Here is a 25419-nt window from a genome sequence, read left to right as displayed (position 1 = left end):
TTTAGTAGCAAAGTAAAGGAATGACAAGAGAGGAAAAATGGGTGCTGACAGGTTGGCTGCTATAAACTAAAGTTGAGGAACACGTCTAGGATTCTTACTGCCTTTAATAAAATGTGCAAAGGGGCATTCCTAAGTGAAGTATTATAGGCATACCGAGATATCCTGATATGATGGATGGAAGAAGAAGAGGCTGGATTGGATGTGGATCAAAAAAATAAATGAACATCAGGAAGTTGATAGGATAGTAGTATGCAGCAAACTCTGACACTGGAATCTGAGAGGAAGAGTTCTAGCACAGGCAGGTTCAAAGGCTGTCTTGAAAAATTGCACAATGAGTTCTAGCACAGGCAGTTTCAAAGGCTGTCTTGAAAAATTACATAATGAGTTCAACCACAGGCTATGAGAAAACTGCTGAGACCATATGACCTTCAATCAAGTTCAAAATCCAAAGCTATTTGTAAACCAGTCTATAACTTGTGACCTAAAATTGTCATAGTTCTAAGCTGAGGACCAAATAACAAAAAGTTAGCCTTCTCTTCAATAACATAAGTACCCGAGGAAAACACGCTTTAACTACTTTGTCTATGTGGGCTTAAAGTTAGAACCTTCTTATGTAATCTTGGCTTATTTGGGAATCTCTTGATTCTAAATTCTGATTTTTTTTTTAAAAGATTTTATTTATTCATCTGAAAGAGAGGGAGAGAGCAAGAGGTGGGGAGGAGCAGAGGGACAGGGAGAAGCAGAGGACTCCCTGCTTAGCAAGGAGCCAGATGCCAGGCTGCATCTCAAGACCCGGAGATCACACCCTGAGCTGAAGGCAGACGTGTAACTATCTGAGGCACCCAGAGCCACCTCAGTTTGGATGCACCCATCAGTATGCACTTGAGGTAGGGCTGACATGGCAGTTGCTTCTTCATTCAGCGCTGGTGTCACTGGAATTAATGAGTTTTATGTGTCCTTAGCTTCATTTCTCCATCCTCAGAAGCCTCTAGTTCTTACCCAAACCATGTTGAGGTTGAACCAGAAGACAGATTTGGATTTTTGTTACAGAATTCTATTGACTACTCACAATTTTTTTTAAAAAGTGTTTCATAATCCTGACTTTCACAATTTCTACTCCTGGTTTTGTCCCTTGAAAAGGCTCTACTCTTGAGAAAGGGAGCAAGTGGGCTGGTCGTCAGAGGTATTTTCTCACTTTTTATGGGCACTGCCCACGGTGCAGGTCTGATTAAAGAGCCAAAACGAAATACGCAGGTTGCTCTGAACGTCAACTGATCCCTTAGTAACAGGGTGGTTCACGCCCTCCCTTCTGTCACTTGGCTCTACCACCTCTTAAGACTGTCGAGCTCCAGATCTTTCTCATATGATGACTACCCAGCTGTTCCTCAGAAGAATTTTCCAGTATGATTCATCTTGTTTGTATTAATTCATTTGGTTATCTCTTGTTCATTACCTTTGGATCCAAAAAAGTTACTAAAAGTATGAGGCAGGGTAATAACTTAAAATTATTTGGCAAGCAATTTGAAAGAGCACCAAAAGAACTGATAGAAAAAGGAGGATAAAAAATCAGTTTACTGTTAGAAATGGCAAAGACTTCATTGCACACAGTTCTTTTTAGAAGAAGAGGCTATAGTTTCCAAAATACTGCATAAGTTAAGAGTAAGTCCAAACATCAGAAAATAGGATTTCTAAACAAATGTTAGGCATATTTATTACTGATAACATAGAGTAGGCATTCAATAAAATACCTTTTTTTTTTATTTTATTTTTTATAAACATATATTTTTATCCCCAGGGGTACAGGTCTGTGAATCGCCAGGTTTACACACTTCACAGCACTCACCATAGCACATACCCTCCCCAATGTCCATAATCCCACCACCCCCCAACCCCCCTCCCCCCATTAACCCTCAGTTTGTTTTGTGAGATTAAGAGTCACTTATGGTTTGTCTCCCTCCCAATCCCATCTTGTTTCATTTACTCTTCTCCTACTCCCTTAACCCCCCATGTTGCATCTCCTCTCCCTCATATCAGGGAGATCATATGATAGTTGTCTTTCTCCGATTGACTTATTTCGCTAAGCATGATACCCTCTAGTTCCATCCACGTCGTCGCAAATGGCAAGATTTCATTTCTTTTGATGGCTGCATAGTATTCCATTGTGTATATATACCACATCTTCTTTATCCATTCGTCTGTTGATGGACATCTAGGTTCTTTCCATAGTTTGGCTATTGTAGACATTGCTGCTATAAACATTCGGGTGCACGTGCCCCTTCGGATCACTACGTTTGTATCTTTAGGGTAAATACCCAGCAGTGCAATTGCTGGGTCATAGGGTAGTTCTATTTTCAACATTTTGAGGAACCTCCATGCTGTTTTCCAGAGTGGTTGCACCAGCTTGCATTCCCACCAACAGTGTAGGAGGGTTCCCCTTTCTCCGCATCCTCGCCAGCATCTGACATTTCCTGACTTGTTAATTTTAGCCATTCTGACTGGTGTGAGGTGGTATCTCATTGTGGTTTTGATTTGTATTTCCCTGATGCCGAGTGATGTGGAGCACTTTTTCATGTGTCTGTTGGCCATCTGGATGTCTTCTTTGCAGAAATGTCTGTTCATGTCCTCTGCCCATTTCTTGATTGGATTATTTGTTCTTTGGGTGTTGAGTTTGCTAAGTTCTTTATAGATTTTGGACACTAGCCCTTTATCCGATATGTCATTTGCAAATATCTTCTCCCATTCTGTCAGTTGTCTTTTGGTTTTGTTAACTGTTTCTTTTGCTGTGCAAAAGCTTTTGATCTTGATAAAATCCCAATAGTTCATTTTTGCCCTTGCTTCCCTTGCCTTTGGCGATGTTCCTAGGAAGATGTTGCTGTGGCTGAGGTCGAAGAGGTTGCTGCCTGTGTTCTCCTCAAGGATTTTGATGGATTCCTTTCTCACATTGAGATCCTTCATCCATTTTGAATCTATTTTCGTGTGTGGTGTAAGGAAATGATCCAATTTCATTTTTCTGCATGTGGATGTCCAATTTTCCCAACACCATTTGTTGAAGAGGCTGTCTTTTTTCCATTGGATATTCTTTCCTGCTTTGTCGAAGATTAGTTGACCATAGAGTTGAGGGTCTATTTCTGGGCTCTCTATTTTGTTCCATTGATCTATGTGTCTGTTTTTGTGCCAGTACCATGCTGTCTTGATGATGACAGCTTTGTAATAGAGCTTGAAGTCCGGAATTGTGATGCCACCAACTTTGGCTTTCTTTTTCAATATTGCTTTGGCTATTCGAGGTCTTTTCTGGTTCCATATAAATTTTAGGATTATTTGTTCCATTTCTTTGAAAAAAATGGATGGTACTTTGATAGGAATTGCATTAAATGTGTAGATTGCTTTAGGTAGCATAGACATTTTCACAATATTTATTCTTCCAATCCAGGAGCATGGAACATTTTCCCATTTCTTTGTGTCTTCCTCAATATCTTTCGTGAGTACTTTATAGTTTTCTGTGTATAGATTCTTAGTCTCTTTGGTTAGATTTATTCCTAGGTATCTTATAGTTTTGGGTGCAATTGTAAATGGGATTGACTCCTTAATTTCTTTCTTCTGTCTTGTTGTTGGTGTAGAGAAATGCAACTGATTTCTGTGCATTGATTTTATATCCTGACACTTACTGAATTCCTGTACAAGTTCTAGCAGTTTTGGAGTGGAGTCTTTTGGGTTTTCCACATATAGTATCATATCATCTGCGAAGAGTGATAGTTTGACTTCTTCTTTGCCAATTTGGATGCCTTTAATTTCCTTTTGTTGTCTGATTGCTGAGGCTAGGACTTCTAGTACTATGTTGAATAGCAGTGGTGATAAAGGACATCCCTGCCGTGTTCCTGACCTTAGCGGAAAAGCTTTCAGTTTTTCTCCATTGAGAATGATATTTGCGGTGGGTTTTTCATAGATGGCTTTGATAATATTGAGGTATGTGCCCTCTATCCCTACACTTTGAAGAGTTTTGATCAGGAAGGGATGCTGGACTTTGTCAAATGCTTTTTCAGCATCTATGGAGAATATCATATGGTTCTTGTTCTTTCTCTTATTAATGTGTTGTATCACATTGATTGATTTGCGGATGTTGAACCAACCTTGCAGCCCTGGAATAAATCCCACTTGGTCGTAGTGAATAATCCTTTTAATGTACTGTTGAATCCTATTGGCTAGTATTTTGGCGAGAATTTTTGCATCTGTGTTCATCAAGGATATTGGTCTGTAGTTCTCTTTTTTGATTGGGTCCTTGTCTGGTTTTGGGATCAAGGTGATGCTGGCCTCATAAAATGAGTTTGGAAGTTTTCCTTCCATTTCTATTTTTTGGAACAGTTTCAGGAGAATAGGAATTAGTTCTTCTTTAAATGTTTGGTAGAATTCCCCCGGGAAGCCATCTGGCCCTGAGCTTTTGTTTGTTTGGAGATTTTTGATGACTGTTTCAATCTCCTTATTGGTTATGGGTCTGTTCAGGCTTTCTATTTCTTCCTGGTTCAGTTGTGGTAGTTTATACGTCTCTAGGAATGCATCCATTTCTTCCAGATTGTCAAATTTGTTGGCGTAGAGTTGCTCATAGTATGTTCTTATAATTGTCTGTATTTCTTTGGTGTTCGTTGTGATCTCTCCTCTTTCATTCATGATTTTATTTATTTGGGTTCTTTCTCTTTTCTTTTTGAGAAGTCTGGCCAGGGGTTTATCGATCTTATTAATTCTTTCAAAGAACCAGCTCCTTGTTTCGTTGATTTGTTCTATTGTTTTTTTGGTTTCTATTTCATTGATTTCTGCTCTGATCTTTATGATTTCTCTTCTCCTGCTGGGTTTAGGGTTTCTTTCTTGTTCTTTCTCTAGCTCTTTTAGGTGTAGGGTTAGGTTGTGTACCTGAGACCTTTCTTGTTTCTTGAGAAAGGCTTGTACCGCTATATATTTTCCTCTCAGGACTGCCTTTGTTGTGTCCCACAGATTTTGAACCGTTGTGTTTTCATTATCATTTGTTTCCATGATTTTTTTCAACTCTTCTTTAATTTCCTGGTTGACCCATTCATTCTTTAGAAGGATGCTGTTTAGTCTCCATGTATTTGGGTTCTTTCCAAATTTCCTCTTGTGATTGAGTTCTAGCTTCAGAGCATTGTGGTCTGAAAATATGCAGGGAATGATTCCAATCTTTTGATAACGGTTGAGACCTGATTTAGGACCGAGAATGTGATCTATTCTGGAGAATGTTCCATGTGCACTAGAGAAGAATGTGTATTCTGTTGCTTTGGGATGAAATGTTCTGAATATATCTGTGATGTCCATCTGGTCCAGTGTGTCATTTAAGGCCTTTATTTCCTTGTTGATCTTTTGCTTGGATGATCTGTCCATTTCAGTGAGGGGAGTGTTAAAGTCCCCTACGATTATTGTATTATTGTCGATGTGTTTCTTTGATTTTGTTATTAATTGGTTTATATAGTTGGCTGCTCCCATGTTAGGGGCATAGATATTTAAAATTGTTAGATCTTCTTGTTGGACAGTTCCTTTGAGTATGATATAGTGTCCTTCCTCATCTCTTATTATAGTCTTTGGCTTAAAATCTAATTGATCTGATATAAGGATTGCCACTCCTGCTTTCTTCTGATGTCCATTAGCATGGTAAATTCTTTTCCACCCCCTCACTTTAAATCTGGAGGTGTCTTCGGGTTTAAGATGAGTTTCTTGTAGGCAACATATAGATGGGTTTTGTTTTTTTATCCATTCTGATACCCTGTGTCTTTTGATTGGGGCATTTAGCCCATTAACATTCAGGGTAACTATTGAGAGATATGAATTTAGTGCCATTGTATTGCCTGTAAGGTGACTGTTACTGTATATTGTCTCTGTTCCTTTCTGATCTACTACTTTTAGGGTCTCTCTTTGCTTAGAGGACCCCTTTCAATATTTCCTGTAGAGCTGGTTTGGTATTTGCAAATTCTTTCAGTTTTTGTTTGTCCTGGAAGCTTTTAATCTCTCCTTCTATTTTCAATGATAGCCTAGCTGGATATAGTATTCTTGGCTGCATGTTTTTCTCGTTTAGTACTCTGAATATATCATGCCAGCTCTTTCTGGCCTGCCAGGTCTCTGTGGATAAGTCTGCTGCCAATCTAATATTTTTACCATTGTACGTTACAGACTTCTTTTCCCGGGCTGCTTTCAGGATCTTCTCTTTGTCACTAAGACTTGTAAATTTTACTATTAGGTGACGGGGTGTGGACCTATTCTTATTGATTTTGAGGGGGGTTCTCTGAACCTCCTGGATTTTGATGCTTGTTCCCTTTGCCATAGTGGGGAAATTCTCTCCAATAATTCTCTCCAATATACCTTCTGCTCCCCTCTCTGTTTCCTCTTCTTCTGGAATCCCAATTATTCTAATGTTGTTTCGTCTTATGGTGTCACTTATCTCTCGAATTCTCCCCTCGTGGTCCAGTAGCTGTTTGTCCCTCTTTTGCTCAGCTTCTTTATTCTCTGTCATTTGGTCTTCTATATCGCTAATTCTTTCTTCTGCCTCATTTATCCTAGCAGTGAGAGCCTCCATTTTTGATTGCACCTCATTAATAGCTTTTTTGATTTCAACTTGGTTAGATTTTAGTTCTTTTATTTCTCCAGAAAGGGCTTTTATATCTCCCGAGAGGGTTGCTTTAATATCTTCCATGCCTTTTTCGAGCCCAGCTAGAACCTTGAGAATCGTCATTCTGAACTCTATATCTGACATATTACCAATGTCTGTATTGATTAGGTCCCTAGCCTTTGGTACTGCTTCTTGTTCTTTTTTTTGTGGTGAATTTTTCCGCCTTGTCATTTTGTCCAGATAAGAGTATATGAAAGAGCAAGTAAAATACTAAAAGGGTGGCAACAACCCCAGGAAAATATGCTTTAGCCAAATCAGAAGAGATCCCAAATTGTGAGGGGGGAGAAAGGGGATAAAAAGAGGTTTAGAAAGGAAAAAAAAAAATAAAAGAAACAATTAAAAAAAGAAAACCGATAAAGAAAAAATATAAAAAGGAAAAAAATATATATATATATATTAGATAAACTATTTAAAAAACGTTAAAAAAGAAAACGGTAAAAGTTAAAAAAATTTAGCAGAAGAAGAGAAATAAAATTGAAAAAGAAAAAAAAATTAAATTAACTGCAAGGCTAAAGACTCATGGGGAGAAAGCCATGAGTTCCATGCTTTGCTTTCTCCTCCTCTAGAATTCCGCTGCTCTCCTTGGTATTGAACCTGCACTCCTTGGTAGGTGAACTTGGTCCTGGCTGGGTTTCTTGTTGATCTTCTGGGGGAGGGGCCTGTTGTAGTGATTCTCAAGTGTCTTTGCCCCAGGCGGAGTTGCACCGCCCTTACCCCCGGGCCGGGCTGAGTAATCTGCTCAGGTTTGCTTTCGGGAGCTTTTGTCCCCTGAGCGCTTTCCGTAGAGTTCCAGAGGGCGGGAATAAAGATGGCGGCCTCCTGGTCTCCGGCCCGGAGGAGCCGAGAGCCCAGGGCCCCACTCCTCAGTGCGCCCTCAGAGAACAGCGCCCCATTACTCCCGTCACCCTGGCCTCCGGCTGCGCTCCGAGGTGACCGAGCCTGCGACCGGTTCAAGGTAACGCCTAGCTGAGAGCTCACTCCTCGGCTCTGTCCTGTAGCCGGCTTCCCCGTTCTAATACCTGTAAGCTCTGTGACACTCAGACACCCCCGATCCTTCTGTGACCCTGCGGGACCTGAGGCCACGCGGACCCCGCCTGGGCTTCGCCCCGGTTAAGGCTCTGGAGCGATGTCCCTCAGCGGAACAGACTTTTAAAAGTCCCAATTTTGTGCTCCGTTGCTCTGCAGCTTGCCGGGAGCCGGCCCCTCCCCCCGCGGTCTATCTTCCCGTGGCTTTGGATTCACTTCTCCGCCAGTCCTACCTTTCAGAAAGTGGTTGATTTTCTGTTTCTAGAGTTGTTGTTCTTCTTCTCTTCGATCTCCCATTGGATTTGTAGGTGTTTGCAATCTTTAGATAAGCTATTTAGCTGATCTCCCGCTACCTGAAGTAGTCTCAGCCTGCTACTTCTCCACCATCTTGACTCCTCCCCCTAAAATACCGTTTTTAAGACTAATTTTGCACGTACATATAAACTAAGTATATTATACAGTTAAATATATCTTTGTTAAGGTATGAGTTTTATGCTTGCTACTTTTTTCTTTTCAAGGGCAAGAATCATCAGACGCCCGTGAATATATTTCAATAATTTAAAAAAAATTCACAAAGCAATGTTATTTTAGTTAGGAGGAAAACACTCGACGGAGCTTTTCTAGGTTTACAGTTGGTGCACTGTTCTCAACAGTTATTTTGTGTGACATTGCTCAATGGGGCATAGGACACTGTAATTATAGCTTAATCACAGTAAAACTCTGAACCTTTTTATTAGTGAGATTCTTTCAACAGTGAAGAGGAACTAGTGAAAGTGTGCCAAAGGAATTTCAGACTGTTGTATACTAAAACTTATGAGACTTGTAATAAGGTTTGTCTTTAAACATCATACACAAAATGTAGATGTGATAATTGATACATGTATGCATTGTCCTACAGCTTCCCTATATCCATACTTCTCTATGAGCTCCTCTGAAAAAAATGTTGGTGGGGAGACAATTATGTTTTTTATTAAATTGTGGTAAAATGTATATAACATAAAACTTGCCCTTCTAAGGACTGTTAAGCATGCAGTTCAGTGGCATTAAGTACATTTACACCTCTGTGCAACCATCACCACCATCTATCCCCAGAATGTTTCCACCATCCCAAACAGAAACTCTGAACCCGTTAAACATGAACTCCCATTCCCCAGGTGCCCCAAGCCACGGTAAAGCCTAGTCTACTGTTTGTCTCTATGAACTTGATGCTTTCACATGCCCCATATAAGTGGAATTATAGAAAATTTGTCCTTTTGTGTCTGGCTTATTTCACTGACCATAATATCTTTAAGGGTCATCCATGTTGTTGCACGTGTCAGAATTTCTTTTCATGGTTGAGTAATATTCCACATAAGTATACATCACATTTTGTTTATGCATGTCCACTGATGGACACTTTGATCGTTTCCACCTTTTGGCTACTGTGAATAATGCTTCTATAAACATTAGTGTACAAATATCTGTTCAAGTCCTTACTTTCAATCCTTTTGGGTAAATACCCAGAAGTGGAATTGCTGGATCACATGGTAATTATATGTTCAATTTTTTTTTTAAGGAATCATCATCTATTTTCTGCAGTGGTTGCACCATTTGATATTTCCGCCAGCAGGGCACAGGGTTCCAATTTCTCCCCAACAAAATGATTATCTTTTAAGAATAAAAATATCATTTTTATTTGGTGATACAATTTCTGGTCTTACTTCAATTTTCTTCTCTTTGTCCCTTGCTTTTATCACTGAAATCAAAACCACAGGATTGATGGTATAAGACAGTCTGATTAGAAACCCAAATTCCAAGAAGTCTACTGAAAGAGAAAGCAAAAGTTTAAAAAGCTAATTCATAGAACAGTCATATGAATTGGGGTCAGAGGGCAGAGTCTCCTCCCTAAAATCTGAATGTCGTGCTACATCCTTAGAATGTGATGGAAAATTTAACTTACAAGAAGCAGCAGAGAAGGAAGACAAGAGCAAGCTCTGATGATAGCAAACTGAAGGGAAGGTATTTACAAATAACAAAAGAAGAGACAATGAAGTTTCGAGGTTCAAATGGAGTTAGAATAAAAGATAATCAGATAATGTGTATCTACATTTTCTGTAGCTTCCAATGGACAGGTAATCAAGAATTTAGGACTATTTTTCTAACATTTCCTTCAAACTATTATAAGAATGCTGAATGATGATAATTCATTTTAAAATATTATATGCATTTGTTTAGCTACGATTAAGAAATGTTTAAAGGATTGGAATTAAGTAAAACATTCAATGTTTGAAATAGGCCAAAATTAGAATCATCATTTTAGAATGAGGAATTAATCATCTAACAAAAAAATGATAGGATTCCTAAACTAATTTGTTTAATTAACATATAAAAATATAATATCTCAGGTTCACTATACTATGCCTGTCATGACACTTCATAAAATACTAAGACATTCAAACTCCAATGTTCCTGAATTTGTCAATACCATAATATCAAAAAGAATATTTTTGGGGCTCCTGGGTGGCTCAGTGGGTTAAAGCCTCTGCCTTCGGCTCAGGTCATGATCCCAGGGTCCTGGGATAGAGCCTCACATCAGGCTCTCTGCTCGGCAGGGAGTCTGCTTCCCTTCCTCTCTCTCTGCCTGCCTCTCTGCCTACTTGTGATCTCTGACTGTCAAATAAATAAGTAAAAAAAAAAAAAAAATCTTAAAAAAAAAGAATATTTTACAGATATATTTAGCAATTTCATATGAAAATATATTCTCCTAAAGCATAATAATAATTTCTGCTTTACAAAATACAGTAATACAAATTCAGGGAAAAAACTGGCCTTTTTATGATAAATCCAAGCTTCTTTTTAAAGAGATAAAGATAGTTTAGTTGAATTTCATCAAAATCAATTCAGAATAGAATTTTAGAATTACCATCTGGATATGAAGAAATAATGTGACCATCTTTCATAGACATTTTTAAATTATTCACACAGGATTTTGATTAGTTTAGCTACTACATGCACATTGAGACTATTTCCAAGTAGACGATAACGCTGTTTCACTGTTATCTTCTCGGGAAATCCTAGAAAAGAGAGATAATAACTTACAATACAATCATTTAAAATATTAACTTCCAAAGATAAAAGGATGATGTATCTTTTTGTAAGAACACAGTGGTCATTCACATAAATAAGTCCCTAAAATCTCCATGAAATTCAACTAACAAGTGAGAATTTGAAGCCAAAAATATAAGGTTACATTGCATACACAATGTGATATTATCATGTCACATAACATACTATATTCAGTGTACACATAAGTATACCATAACATCCATGAAACTCATGATGATCTGTATTTTAAAGCACATCAGGAAAAGTAGTGGCTACCATTATTTCACAGTTGTTTTCCTTTACTTAATAACAGCTTTACGGGGGCGCCTGGGTGGCTCAGTTGGTTAAGCCACTGCCTTCAGCTCAGGTCGTGATCCCGGAGTTCCAGGATCGAGTCCCACATCGGGCTCCCAGCTCCACAGGGAGTCTGCTTCTCCCTCTGACCTTCTCCCCTCTCATACTCTCTCTCTCAAATAAATAAATAAAATCTTTTAAAAAAATTAACAGCTTTATCGACATAAAATTCACCCTTTTAAAATGTAAAATTCAGTGGTTTTTAGAATAGTCAGAGTTTTGCAAACATCTCCACTATTTAATTCTAGAACATTTTTATTACCTCAAAAAGAAAGCTGGCCCACAGCTAACATCATACTCAAAAGTAAAAAGCTAAAAATTTTCCTCTAAGATCAGGAACAAGACAGGGATGCCAACTCTTGACACTTTTACCCAACATAGTATTGGAAGTCATAGTACTGGAAGCCAGAGCAATTAGGCAAAGAAAGAGACAACAGGCATCCAAAATGGTAAGGAAAAAGCAAAACTGTCACAATTTGCTGATGACATGATATTATATATATAAAAACCCAAAGACTCCACCAAAAAGAGCTGTCAGAACTAATAAATAAAATCAGTGAAGTTTCAGGATACAAAATTAATATACAAAGATCTCTTGTGTTTCTATATACTGATAACAAACTATCAGAAAGAGAAATTAACAATCCCATTTACAATTCCATCAAAAAGAATAAAATACCCAAGAATAAATTTAATCAAGGATGTAAAAGATCTGTACACATAAAAGATTGTAAGAAACAGATGAAAGAAATGAAAGAAGACACAAATGGAAAGATAGTACGTGCTCATGGACTGGAAGAAGTATTAGTAAAACGTCCACTATCCAAAGTCTACATATTCAAGGCAATACCTATCATCATTCCAATGGCATTTTTCACACAAGTGGAATACACAATCTTAAATTCATACAGAATTACAAAGGACCCTAAATAGCAAAGCCATCTTGTGAAAGAATAAAGCTGGAAACTCTGCTCTGATACACAAAAATTAACTCAAAATGGATTAAAGACTAGAATGTAAGACCTGAAACCATCAACTCCTAAAAGAAAACACAGGCAGTAAAATAAGCTCCTTGACATTTTGGCAACAATTTTTTGGATCTGACAAAGGAAAGGCAAAAAAAGTAAAAATAAATAAGAGGGACTACAACAAATTAAAAAGCTTTCACACAACAAAGCAGAGAAAATCATCAACAAAAGGAAAACGCAATCTACTGAATGGGAGAAAATATTTGCAAATCATATACCTAATAAAGGGTTAATATGCAAAATATATTGAGGGAAGGTATATTGGTATGGCCACTATGGAAAACAGTATGAAGTTTCCCCCAACAAATTGAAAATAGAACTACCATATGATCTAGTAATTTTACTTCTGGGTATTTATAGGGTAAAAATGAAAACACTAATTTTAAAAGATATATGCACCCCATGTCCATTGCAGTTTTATTTACAATATCCAAGATATGAAAACAACCCACCCCCCACACACAGGAATACTATTCAGTCATAAAAAAAAGAATGAAATCTGGCCATTTCCAACAATACAGATGGACCTTGAAGGCACTATACTATATGAAGTCAATCAGAGAAAAAAGGACAAATACTCTATGATCTCACTTATATGTGGAATCTAAGAAACAAAGCAACATGGTGGACCAATACTCCCTCCTCTTTATAACTAAACAGTATTCTACTGCATGGATATAATACATTTTATTTATCCATTTATCCACTGACAGACACTGGGCTGTTTCCACTTTTTGATTATGAATAATGCTGTTATAAATATTGTATACATTTTTGCATGGACATGTTTTCAGCTCTCTTGGGTATATATTCCTGGGGGTGAAAATGCTGACTCATGCAGTAATTCCATGTCTAACATTTGAGGAACTCCCAAACTGTTCTCCAAAGTGGCTGCACCATTTTATATTCCCACCAGCAGTGTATAAGGGATCTGATTTCTCCACATCTTTGTCAACACTGTTATTGCTTGTCTTTTTGTCAAATGGTATCTGCTTGTGGCTTTGATTTACATTTCCCTAATAACTAATGAAGCAGACATCTTTTCATGTGCTTATTGGTCGTTTGTCTGTCTTCTTTGTTAAATACCTATTCAAATCCTAACCCAATTTTAATTGATTTAATTTTTCTTTTTATTGCTGAGTTGTGAGAGGTTTTTGTTTTTGTTTTTTAAGATTTATTTATTTGACAAAGAGACAAGCAGGCAGAGTGGCAAAGGGAGAGGGAGAAGCAGACTCCCCACTGAGCAGGAAGCCCTACGTGGGGCTCAATCCCAGAACTCTGGGATCATGACCTGAGCCGAAGGCAGTCACTTAACCTACTAAGCCACCAGGGTGCCCCGAGAGTTCTTTATATATTCTGGACAAAAATCTCTCACGGTTGTTTTTTATATTCTGTTTCCACAAATGTGCTTTCTCATATTGGACTTGCATTTGCTATATTCTTTTTAAAACAAATTGGCCCACAGTTACAAAATTTGCTAGAACAAAGCCTTGCAAATAGCAACATAAAAGACTGTCCATGAAATATACACTATAATGTTAGTTACAATTTTCTTATTCAGTATCCTTTGGCATAGCAATTAAATAAAGGAAAAGCAATTTATATAATAAAATGGAAGAAATAATTTAAAAGTATTAAGAAAATTAAATTATATATTTTGTGCAGACCAGAAGGAAGAATTAATTATGATAAAGTTGCTTCATCAACACTTGACATTATAGTTATTGCAGTAAAATAAGTGATTACATAATAAAATTATATTTGCAATTGAACAAGACCATAAAACTGCTATTATAAAGATAACATGTCTTAGGTAAGCACATTAGTCATCTAAAAAAATTATTTCATTCAACTTAGCCAGAGACACAAATAGATCACAGCCTTAGAATATTCCAGGGATGACCTTTTGTAATATTAAGATTATATCACAAGGTAAGAAAGGTTTAAAAGCAAACAAGTCAGATTTATAAAAATTATATATATGTGAGGGATGTATTTTATATACAGGTATAACTTTTTTAAATGAAAAGGTGACTTTTAAAAAACTGGTACATTAAAAATAAAAACAATCTTCAAAAACAAAGAAACATAGCATTAACAAGGTCAAGATAGCAGCTTTCATTCTGTAAGTGTAGGTTAGTGGCCTCTTCCAAAGCTTGCTATCTCACGAATACATGCCACTAGCCATAAAAAGAACCAGCACAAAATGTATGAAAGGATCAATGCAAATCCATCATTGACCACAGACAAACAACTCAAACAATGCCCATTCCAGATTCAGAGTCAATCATGTTGGAAGCAAACATGAAGGACAGTCTGTCACAGTGCTGCTCAGTGGTGACATCAATCAAGCCTGATTATACAAATATATCACACATTTTAAAAGAAGGTCAAGCAATTAAAAAGCCTTTCTTGTATGTATTATACATATATTTTCAGAGAGCTGTGAAAACCCCTAATTTACCTATGTAAAATTTTTAAATGATGAAAAAAAAAACAAAACTGTGAGGCTATAAAAGCAAATAAATGTCCATCATTCTAAAAATAAAAGCTGACATTTAAATTTTATAATGTGTTACAGGTAGCGTGTAAACATTTTATATACATTAACTCACTTAATGGTCATGAAGACCCTATGAAGTTGGTTCTGTGATTACCCCCATTCTACAGAGGTGTAAACTAAAGCGGAGGGGTTAAGGTGCTGCTAGGATTCAAACTCAGTCAGTCTGACTCTGGGGTCCATGCTAAGTGTCAGTATTTCTGCAGTGATTACCACTGCTTAAAGATATATGCACTCAAAACACAGGAATTAGTTATTTGATAATAAATCACTTCATTCTTTAGTGCTATGGAAAGTACCTTTGATTGTTTATCTTAAAAAAAGAAAAAAAAAACAGTAAGCAAAAAGACAGACTGGGAATAAAATTCCTGAGTCCAATTCTCAGCTCTTTATTTGTTTTATGATGTTCTCACTCATTTTGTGACATAGACTAAGACAAGGAAAGTTTGTGTTTTTCTTAAATAACACTCCCCAGGATATTTGAGACTGAATGAGATCATCAAGAGAAAGGCAGAGAGCTGCAAAACAAACCTGGTTGCTGTGACTACACCCCGAGAATCAAATACCAAGAGGACAAATTATACAGTCAGTTTACCCCCCCTGTACAGAAGGACGTGTTCCAAAACTTCATCTGTAAATCCATTATTTAGAATTTAAAACACGCTCTATTTAACCCATTATCTGCTTCAAAAATAGTACTGTATTAATATTGTAACAATACTGGATTTAGACAAGTTTGGCTTTTCTGCATTCAAACCCCCAGAGTTATTTTTGATAACTCTTTACCTCTTTGTGCAGTCCTGAAAGCATGTTAGAGAAGTCTGTCTTTCCTCAGTCACCACGAGCCACGTACTGGCCACACACCCACCCCAGCCTATAAAACTGATGGCATCAGTACCGTGGAGAGAACAGCGCTGGGAAGGAGAGATCAGGGATGCGGCAGGCACTCTACAAGGCCAGGGCCATGTGTCCAATCTCCTAAAGGCAACAACACCTGGATTTCCTGGACTGCAAAGGAGTTAGGACTACATCTTTCTCATTCTGCTACTGTATCTTCCTTTCTGTTTTTGAGACTCCCTACTTCAGACTCCACAATCATTTTGTCCATTCTGGCATCTGTGCTCCTGAGTCACCCTTTCTTTCCATTAGGAACACTATTTCCCAGACTCCTTCTCTTTTCTCCACTCACAGGGAAGAGAAAAGGTGCATAACTGATAGCACATATCTCTGAAAAGAATAAATACAAATATACTTACCACCAAAAAAATAAATTAATTCCTCAACAACCTTTTAATTTCTTCATAAAAAGGACAATTCTGGCATTCTCTCACAAGATCTAGTGTGGGGTTATTAGAACACAACTTCTGGAATCAAAAAAATAAAGCCGGAGACGGACATGCTATTAACAACCATCTGTGGGGAGAGGTGAGAAAAACTGCAGTTTGGGCTCACCTTTCCCAAAACCACTCGGGACCAGTCCTAGAGTAAAGGGAGAGAGCATAGAGGCTGAAGGGAATGGACTTTGGCAGGTAAAGAACAAAAGCAGAAAGAGGAAGGAAGGAAAATGTCCAAAATGGCATGATCAGGAAAGGAAGGTCCTTATATCCATCTGTCTGGGCAAGGATTTATTCATAAAATACACCTATGAGTCCTTATTGAACTCTAGCACCTTTAATAAACAAAAGCTTGGGTCTGCGTGTATCCCACATACCGAACTCTGAAGGAAATCCAAGGAGATTTGCTATTTCTTTAGGAGTGAAATACCGAAGTTTAAGCATTAACAATTTTGTTATCTTTTCTTCTTGCGGCAAATTGGTAAGGGATTTGTAGATATCCTCAATCTGTAAGAAAACAGCCAAGATAACTGATCAAGTAGAGTGCAAGTAGATTTGTGAAGATAAGATCATCTCTTGTGAGAAGCCTCAAAAAGGATGAACACATGGCAGAATGTCTCTTGCCAATGAATTCTGTAACTGGCTCACCAATGGCAATATAAACTTTGAAAATGAAATGTCTGAAAAGGAAAAGCTTAATGTTGAACAAATCAGGAAACTTTCAGTTTCCCTGTCATTTTTGATCCCTCAAAAATTAAATCATAAGAAAAAAAACAATGGCAATATGACATAAAAGAAATACACTGAAAGATATGAAAAAGAAATCTGATCAACAAATGAAATCAACTTCACAATGCTAAAAAGTAGATCACTAAAATGTTTGCTGTTTATGATCAATTTCATCAAATTATTTTCTTAAAATGATAAAATACCTTTGGTAAAAATAAATTCTCACATCCATTTGCCTCTAATAGGAATTTTACCATGGGTAAATTTTACAAATGGTAAGAGTTTAATTCAGTATAAAAGAAGATAACATGATTTCTCTTCAAAATTATTCAAAAGGATAAAATATTTTTGCAGCATATCAAGGTTATTTTCAATTATTTTACAATTGAAGTATTAATAAAGAGTCTTGCTAAGATGTAGATTTCTTTCCCTAAAAGGTAGTTTTATAGTGTGTGATCCAAGGGAATATTAAGATATTAGTGCGTAATTTTAGAGAACATTAACTCTTGTATGCTGCATCTCAATTTACTCATTTCAGAGTAAAAAGAATACCAAAGGTGAAAATAAGAAAAGAGAAAGTGAAACATAAAATATTTTTGTACAGAAAGTAATCTAGCAACAACAAATAAAAAGAGATTTACTGTAAAGAATTATAGAGATTATGTATAATATATGAGTAATATGTATATTCATTCCCAATTAAACATGTAAAATTATTTTAATATTTCCAAATTTTAAGTATTAAATAGGTTTATTTAAAATAATTTTCAAATATTTTAGTTCTAAAGCATTTACAATACCTGCACATCCTCTGTGGTCTGTAACACAGATCCTGTCCCTTCTATGTAGCTTCCATAACTGAAATATTAACACATGTATTATGCAGCATCTAATGTATTAGTTAATGTCAAATTTCTTAAATATTTCTTGAATGATTTAATCAATCTACATAGTTATATCCTTCTGAAATAGTATGAAACACATAAATATGCTCTGTAAGTAAAAAATTCCTGGGTGGAAGACATAAGATCATTCTATTTAAACTTCTAGACACTAAAGTTGGCATAGTATTTTGAGTTGTGTAAAAACCACTTTGAATTATACATTATTAATTATCATTTCTCTGTATTGCCAGTTTCTTAATGTTCATCACTAGAAAGCATGCACTTGTTAAGACTTTATATCCAAATGCTATTCAATACTGGCATCCCTGCCACATTAAACCAAATGTTAAGTAGGTGAAAATAAATTGCTACTATTTTTTTATAATGCCTGAACCATCACTTCTCCTCATGAACTGAGACGCCCACTCTCCAGTGCCATGACAAACACAGGCCCCCTGAACATGCATCTGCCTCCTACTGTGATGCATTGTTTTCACTCTTCTTCATACAACAAAGAGACTATTGTATAAAAAACTGTATTAAAAGTTTAAAAAGCTAGCAAGATATTAGTAATATTTCTTCCCCTAGGATCACTGCCAAGCTAGCTGTTCAATATATTATCATAAATTTTTTTCCTAAATGGATCAATTTAAAATACAAAGGCACACCACAGAAAAATACCTTTGCAAGTCTGTTTTCTCATATGCATGGGTGCGTATGTGTATATGCCTGTTTATATTATCTACACTAAAATAGACTTTTATAGTAAGGCTTCCTTTATACCATCTTTATAATTACAAATGAATTTCAAGGTTTTTTTTTTTTTGTTTTTTTTTAAAGATTCTATTTATTTATTTGACAGAGAGAGATCACAAGTAGACAGAGAGGCAGGCAGAGAGAGAGAGAGAGAGGGAAGCAGGCTCCCTGCCGAGCAGAGAGCCCAATGCAGGACTCGATCCCAGGACCCTGAGATCACGACCTGAGCCGAAGGCAGCAGCTCAACCCACTGAGCCACCCAGGCGCCCCTCAAGGTTGTTTTTTATTACCAAACTGATAAGTCTTGTCTTATCATCCTTGGAAACAGACAACAGCTGAGTAAAGTCTTTTAAGGCAATGCAAAGCAATAAACCAGTTGTCCTGGAAGTACAAGGGCAGAACATGATAAAATCAGAATAAATCTGGTGTGCTTGTATTGGGACATAACATGCATGAAAGCTAACTAGTGGGTGAAAAGAGAAAGTTTGAAGTTTCAAATCATACAATTATTCATCAAATGAGGTTGAGTGACATTAACAAAGCAGAGCTAGGGATCTTTTATAAAATTTTCTGGAAAGGCCTAACTTGTAGGTTTGTAAAAAATTGATGAAAAACATATTAACATTCAAAAAATAACCCAAAGGTAGCCAATAAAAGGCTTTATGATATACCACGAGAATGGGAAAGTTCTTTATGTATTCATATGTTATAATATCCAGTTTATACTGAGTATGAAGAAAGTATATAATAACGGATACAGTATATTACCATTTTCTTAAAAAAAGGGGGGTAAAATACACATGTGTATTCAAATACACCCTCACACACCATACCTTTGGAAGATTAGACAGTAAACTGAAATCTCTGGTTGCATGTAAGAAGGAAAATTGAATGAGCAAGAGATAGACAGGGAAAGGAGCCTCACAATCTTTGTACCTTTGAATTTTGAACCATAAAAATATATTACTTATTTTTTTAAAAATTGAATAAAATTTAAACATGCTTTAATATGCACCAGATGATTTAACTTTATTTCTAGATATTAAAATTTAATTTCTTCTTATATATTGATCATGAGAGTGGACATAAATTTTTGAGGTGTGATGTGCCATGAAAAGAAAGGTGCTAAAAAGTAGCAATTCAATATCTACAGAAACCATGTTTCCACCACGGGTAATTAAGCTCTTATGAAGGTCACCAAACAAACGGCATTGTGTTTTATGAGCACTTTTGTGGGTTGTGCACATAATGTACTGCCAGAAGGAATTTTCGCTCGTGCATTCTATTGGAACACGAAAGCAGGCAATTAAGGGCAAAAAGGAAAAAAAAAATAATTCCAGCAGAAACATTTTGTAAAATGCTCCTTGTTTTGAGAAGAACTGAAAGAAATGATAGCCATAAAAACCTGGTTATTTTGAATAACCCATTTTCAGAGTCTCTTTAAAACCTACCCTTTGGTAAAGCATGTGGACCTTCTGCACGTGGGCTTCACAATGTCAAACAAAAGAGCATATCGCAGCAATGACTTTGGCGGTAAAAAATACTGATTCATGTCAACATCATCTTCAAGAAAATCTTTTAGCATTTGCACAGAGAGATCACTGTCCTGGTGATGTTTCCGGTCAATTTCTTCTACAGTTTCGAGCTTAAAAAGAATGGCCTCTTTTCCAGAACACTGTCTGCTCTTATCAGAGCAAATATTTGGTTCAATTTTCCTTTCCATTTTATTTTCTGCATCTATTGTATTTCTTTCTGGATGTTCAGATTCAATTTTGGGAAACTCCGTCAGTACCTGGCATTAAGTGAAAATACACAGCCTGTTAAAAGCTTTCTTAAAAATGAAAGACAAAGGAGTATCTGGGGGGCGCCTGGGTGGCTCAGTGGGTTAAAGCATCTGCGGTCAGCTTAGGTCATTATCCCAGGGTCCTAGGATCCAGACCCACATCGGGCTCTCTGCTCAGCAGGGAACCTGCTTCCCCCTCTCTCTCTGCCTGCCTCTCTGCCTACTTGGGATCTCTGTCTGTCAAATAAATAAATAAAATCTTTTAAAAAAGGGAGGGGCACCTGGGTGGCTCAGTGGGTTAAAGCCTCTGCCTTCAGCTCAGGTCATGGTCCCTGGGTCCTGGGATCGAGCCCCACATCGGGCTCTCTGCTCAGGAGGGAGCCTGCTTCCCACCCCCCTCTGCCTGTGTCTCTGCCTACTTGTGATCTCTGTCAAGTAAATAAATAAAATCTTAAAAAAAAAAAAAAAAGACTGGCAAGAACATCCCTCCAATATGTTTGACCTGATCGATGAGAACTGGTGTTAAAAAAAAAAAGAAAAAAAAATGACAAATAATGTCTAGTCAACATTATGTAAAAAATGTCTTTAGCCTTTATAGAGTTGTCATTAAAAACATAGGAATTGTGATTTACTTGTATGTGCACAAGTTATTGTAAGTTTTTCATCATATAGTTATAGTGTCATCAGGTTAGAACTGGTTTATTCCATGGAGTTACTGCTTGCTGTATTTATTAATAAAAACATTCAACAAAGCAATAGGAAGTTCAAATATGATGCTGTATCCATATTCAGTATACTTCCTATTTCTTTGTTGAATTATTAATATGCAGTATCATATTTTAAAAAGTTTAGAAAGTAACATTAGGTATAAATAAGTCATGGAAATAACAAGCAGCACATTAAAAAAAAAAGAAAGTAATATTAACATTTCCAAAAAATGTGCATTGGTTCAAACTGTGCCATACTCCTTCACTAAAAAAGAAAAACTGGAATATACCCATGATCTAGAGGAAAACTAGTAATTCAAAAAAGGAAAGCCCTTTTTACCCCGAAAGGTTATTTCTACTCATGAGCCCCATAGGAAAACCTTGTCCTGTAAAATAGGTAACCATGCATAATGAATGTCCTATTTTGTAAAAGAAAAATAGTTCCAGGAATTTTTAATGCTAATGTCTTTGTTAATATAGTTTATATATTGTTTTTGGAATTGACCACCATGGAAGGGGAGATTTTTGGTACTGTATGGCAAGCAATCAAAATGCTACTGACCCCCTAATAGTAGGACATGACTTAGGAGAGCTTCACTGAATCACTGAAATTCTGTCTTCCATAGCAATTTTGACAAAAAGATGTACAGGTGCTTGCATAATTAGAGATCCTATCTAGCAACTGAGTATTTTATTCTAGCTTGTACTAATCACTATATTTTAATCAATGAAGGCTAAATAGGATTGACTTCAAAGAAAATGCAACCAATATGTTAAAATACTGTTAAGCCATTGTTAGGACAGTGTAATGAATTTTATCAAAAATAATCAATGGGGGGTGCCTGGGTGGCTCAGTCAGTTAAGCATCTTGCCTTCAGCTCAGGTCATGATCCCAGAGTCCTGGGATCAAGCCCCTCATCGGGTTCCCTGCTGGGCAGAGAGCCTGCTTTTCCCTCTCCCTCTGCCTGACACTCTTCCTACTTGCGCTCTCTCTCTCTCTCTCTCTCTGTCAAACAAATAAATAAAAACTTAAAAAAAAAATCAGTGGCTTGTACTGGGGGGAAAATGACAGATACAAAATAGCCAATGGTCAAAGGGGAAATGATAGGGGAAAAGGAAGATAACAGCACTGATGACGGTTTTTGTTTTTTGTTTTTTTTTTTACTTTTAACTTACATTTTTTTCTAATAATGAAAGAAAAGGTGTTTTTTATCTTGTTTAAAACAATAAAAACATCATCAGGAGGGGAAAAAGCTCTAGGAAATAGACCTAAGCCATGGTGTATATTATAGGCTCAATAGGAGACACGTAAGCTTCCATGAATTAGTTCTTGAAAAAATTAGCAGACTGAGATACACTTATAATAGATTAATAATAATAATAATAATAATAATAATAATAATACCTGACCAGGGGCTTGAAAAGGTAATGATTCTGACTGAAGCTTTGCAACAAGGAAATACCGGAGCCTTGAATTTGGAATGCCAAGCTGGAGTAAAGCAGAGCAGTTAGTTACTATAAAGATCTGCATCAACTGTTGCACCTATCAAAAAAACTCATACAGGTATGCACTTAGTTTCTGCCAGAAAAAATTCTGTTATTGATATGTGGAAGACTCTTTTGTAGCAAATTCTTAAACCTTTTAAATTGGTGCTTTGTACCTTTATTTGAATGAACAGAGATTGAATCTGATGAGTCATATGCCTTTGAGTCACTTTCATTTTCTATTTCCCAGATAATAAGTTATATAGACATTCTCACATTCATTATTAATAATAATCATAAAAAATAAAATTCAAATATAGCTACTGGCTATTTATTGCCTCACTTCACTAAAAAAGGAGGATGCACTAAAATTTAAAAGTTAGAAGGCAATAAATATGAAATAAACTTAATGAGATCACACATAATGCCAATTTCCATACTTCATGTACATCTAATTTTTGAAATGGGTTTTCTTTTAATTTCAGGGCAAATAACTGTATAATAGGCTAAAGATAATAAAAGGCTAACAAACACAATGACAAAAGAAAAAATAAATGGTGATACTCATAATATAAAAGATCTACCAAATGTCATAACCACTTCAATTTCATATCATGAAAGAAAAGCAATGTTTGCATCTTATTTTTTATTTTATTCTATTTTATTTTAATTCCAATATAGTTAAAATACAGTGTTATATTAGTTTCAGGTGTAGAATTTAGTTATTTGTCACTTACATACAATACCCAGTGCTCATCACAATGGAACCCCTTAATCCCCATTCCCTCTTTAACCCATCCCTCCACCACTTGCCCTATCCCTGGCAACTATCAGTTTGTTCTCTACAGTTAAAAATCTGTTTCTTGGTTTGTCTTTTTTTCCTTTGTTCATTTGTTTTCTTTCTTAAATTCCACATATAAGTAAAACCATATGATATTTGTCTTTCTCTGACTGACCTAGTTTGCTTAGCATTTATACCCTCTAGCTCCATCACATCATTGCAAATGGCAAGATTTCATGGTGTTTGCATTTTTAATGGTATGTCCCCCCAAAAAACTAATAGAAAACTGTCATATGTTCATTTGTTTTTTTATTTTGGATGATTCTGAATTATTATCAAACTACAGAACACCTGATTTGGAACTACCAAATGTCACAGATTTTGAAAACAAACTATCCTTTATTTTCTGTGTGAAAAGCAATTTATATTCTCGGGACCCCTGGGTGGCACAGTCCGTTAAGTGTCTGCCTTTGGCTCAGGTCATGATCCCAAGGACCCAGCCCCATGTCAGGTTCCTTGCTCAGCAGGGAGCCTGCTTGTCCCTCTGCCTCCCCTTCCCCCTGCTTGTGCTCTCTCTCTTTGTCAAATAAAGAAATAAAATCTTTTAAAAGAAAGAGAGATGTATATTCTCTATTCAAGCTATATAATATTTTCCATAAAATATGTATAAATAAATCTATATGCCTGTACAATATTCTTTAGAAAGTAAGACCCATGCCTGAACAATTTCAAGATTTAAGTATAATATCATTCAAAACAGATCTATTTTCTTTATTGAGTCAAATTCACTTTAGGAAAATGTATAGGGAGGCACATGGGTGGTTCAGTTGTTAAGAGACTAGACTGCCTTCAGCTCAGGTCATGATCCCAGGGACCTGGGATGGAGCTCTGTGTGGGGCTGCCTGCTCTGCAGAAAGCCTGCTTCTGCCTCTCCAAGTCTCCCTGCTTATGTTTCCTCTCTAACTCTCTTTCTGTCAAATAAATAAATAAAATCTTAAAAAAAAAAAAAAAAAAAGGAAAGGAAAATGTATAAGAAAATTAGTAATTGTGATACCTACAGATGTTGGAGATAACAGAAATTCCTGGTACTGAAAACCACAATTTTCTAATGTTTGTATTAACAGGTCTCTGAAAAGAAAAAATAAGAGAAGAAAGAAAAGTTTTCACCCGAGAGTTGGAAATGGGGTTCTCATATAAAAAATTATACGTAACTTCATTTTATGTGATAACTGTATCTCCACCCAACTTGTTTAGAAACTAAACGACCCTAGGTCATAATTATTAGGTCCAGTACTTGAGAAATTATATTTCTCAAAAAAAAGATAGGGATGATTTCTATTATAAATAAGTAAAGCTGCCAGATACTTTATCCCACGTGGGGCTGTAGTCTATCCAGAGTTAGAATCACTAGCCTACTGATGTTAAATTTGCTACTGGGATGGACCTCTATCTGTAGCAAATCAGATGGGGGAGCAATGATCAGACAGTAGCCAGTTCAAGGACATGGATACTTTCTGGCTGGGCTACCATCTGAAAGCGCCCTGACCCAGGGCTTACTTCTCCTAACTGCAGGACAGAAAATGCCTATCAACAGGAACATTTCTTACTAAGAATATTTCTACATCCAAAGAAACAGGCGGCACATTAGCAGCTAAAACTGAGCGCTTATTCTGCAAAAATTCAAACACATCAGGATGGGAATCAGGTGAATCTAACTTTTTGAAACTTTATATTTATTAGTCAAAATCAGTATTAATGACTAAAATATATAATATATGTAAAATGTCAGAATATATGGTTTATTTTTAAGATCTTTATTTCACGATGGCTCTTACAATATGCCAAGTCTAAGATGAACACAATGCAAATAATAAATACATTTTTACCTTGTAGAGGATACTTCAAAGCCTTTAACATTTTCTAAAAGAATATATTTCGGTAATTTTTGTAATCTGAAACAAACAAAAAATACAATTCTAATCATGTCATTACTAAAAAGTAAGAAGTAAAGAAAATCCTTACTTGGGGGAGATATGAGGTAAGTAATTTTCTGCACTCTCTTTTTTATAAAGGATTTTACAGAGGAGAGAGACAACTTATATTTTATTCATTTTCCCCATAAAAATGGCAGAGCTACTGAAGTTAACATTTGAAATGTTAATTTCCACTAAAATTTATCAGAAAACACGGGTTCATACAGAGGCTCTGAACTGCACAACTCAGAGGGCTGCTGTTTATATAGAA

General features: G+C 36.3%; 1 protein-coding gene across 6 annotated transcripts in view; it reads right to left on the bottom strand.

Moving 5' to 3' along the window:
• Positions 1-9338: 9338 nt before the first annotated feature.
• LOC111155600 (tRNA aspartic acid methyltransferase 1) overlaps positions 9339-25419 on the bottom strand; it is a 52977-nt gene continuing 36896 nt past the window's right edge. For 2 of the 6 annotated variants that reach the window (XM_022515861.1, XM_022515862.1), the window contains exons 4-10: positions 25062-25127; positions 24234-24303; positions 22315-22398; positions 19871-20211; positions 17580-17637; positions 16428-16557; positions 10397-10743 (exon numbers count right to left, since the gene is read on the bottom strand). In XM_022515861.1, the coding sequence (XP_022371569.1) occupies positions 10643-10743; positions 16428-16557; positions 17580-17637; positions 19871-20211; positions 22315-22398; positions 24234-24303; positions 25062-25127 (850 nt within the window). In that variant the 3' untranslated portion in view covers positions 10397-10642. Of the gene's footprint in view, positions 9426-10358; positions 10744-16427; positions 16558-17579; positions 17638-19870; positions 20212-22314; positions 22399-24233; positions 24304-25061; positions 25128-25419 lie in introns of those variants that run through there. The other 4 variants (XR_002641150.1, XM_022515857.1, XM_022515860.1 and 1 more) reach the window with 4 other exon arrangements.

This window comes from Enhydra lutris, unplaced genomic scaffold, assembly GCF_002288905.1.
Source record: "Enhydra lutris kenyoni isolate GAN:26980312 unplaced genomic scaffold, ASM228890v2 scaffoldscaffold42, whole genome shotgun sequence".
Lineage (NCBI taxonomy): Eukaryota > Metazoa > Chordata > Mammalia > Carnivora > Mustelidae > Enhydra > Enhydra lutris.
The sequence above is the reverse complement of the archived record's forward strand: the minus strand, read 5'-3'. Positions and strand labels throughout refer to the sequence as shown.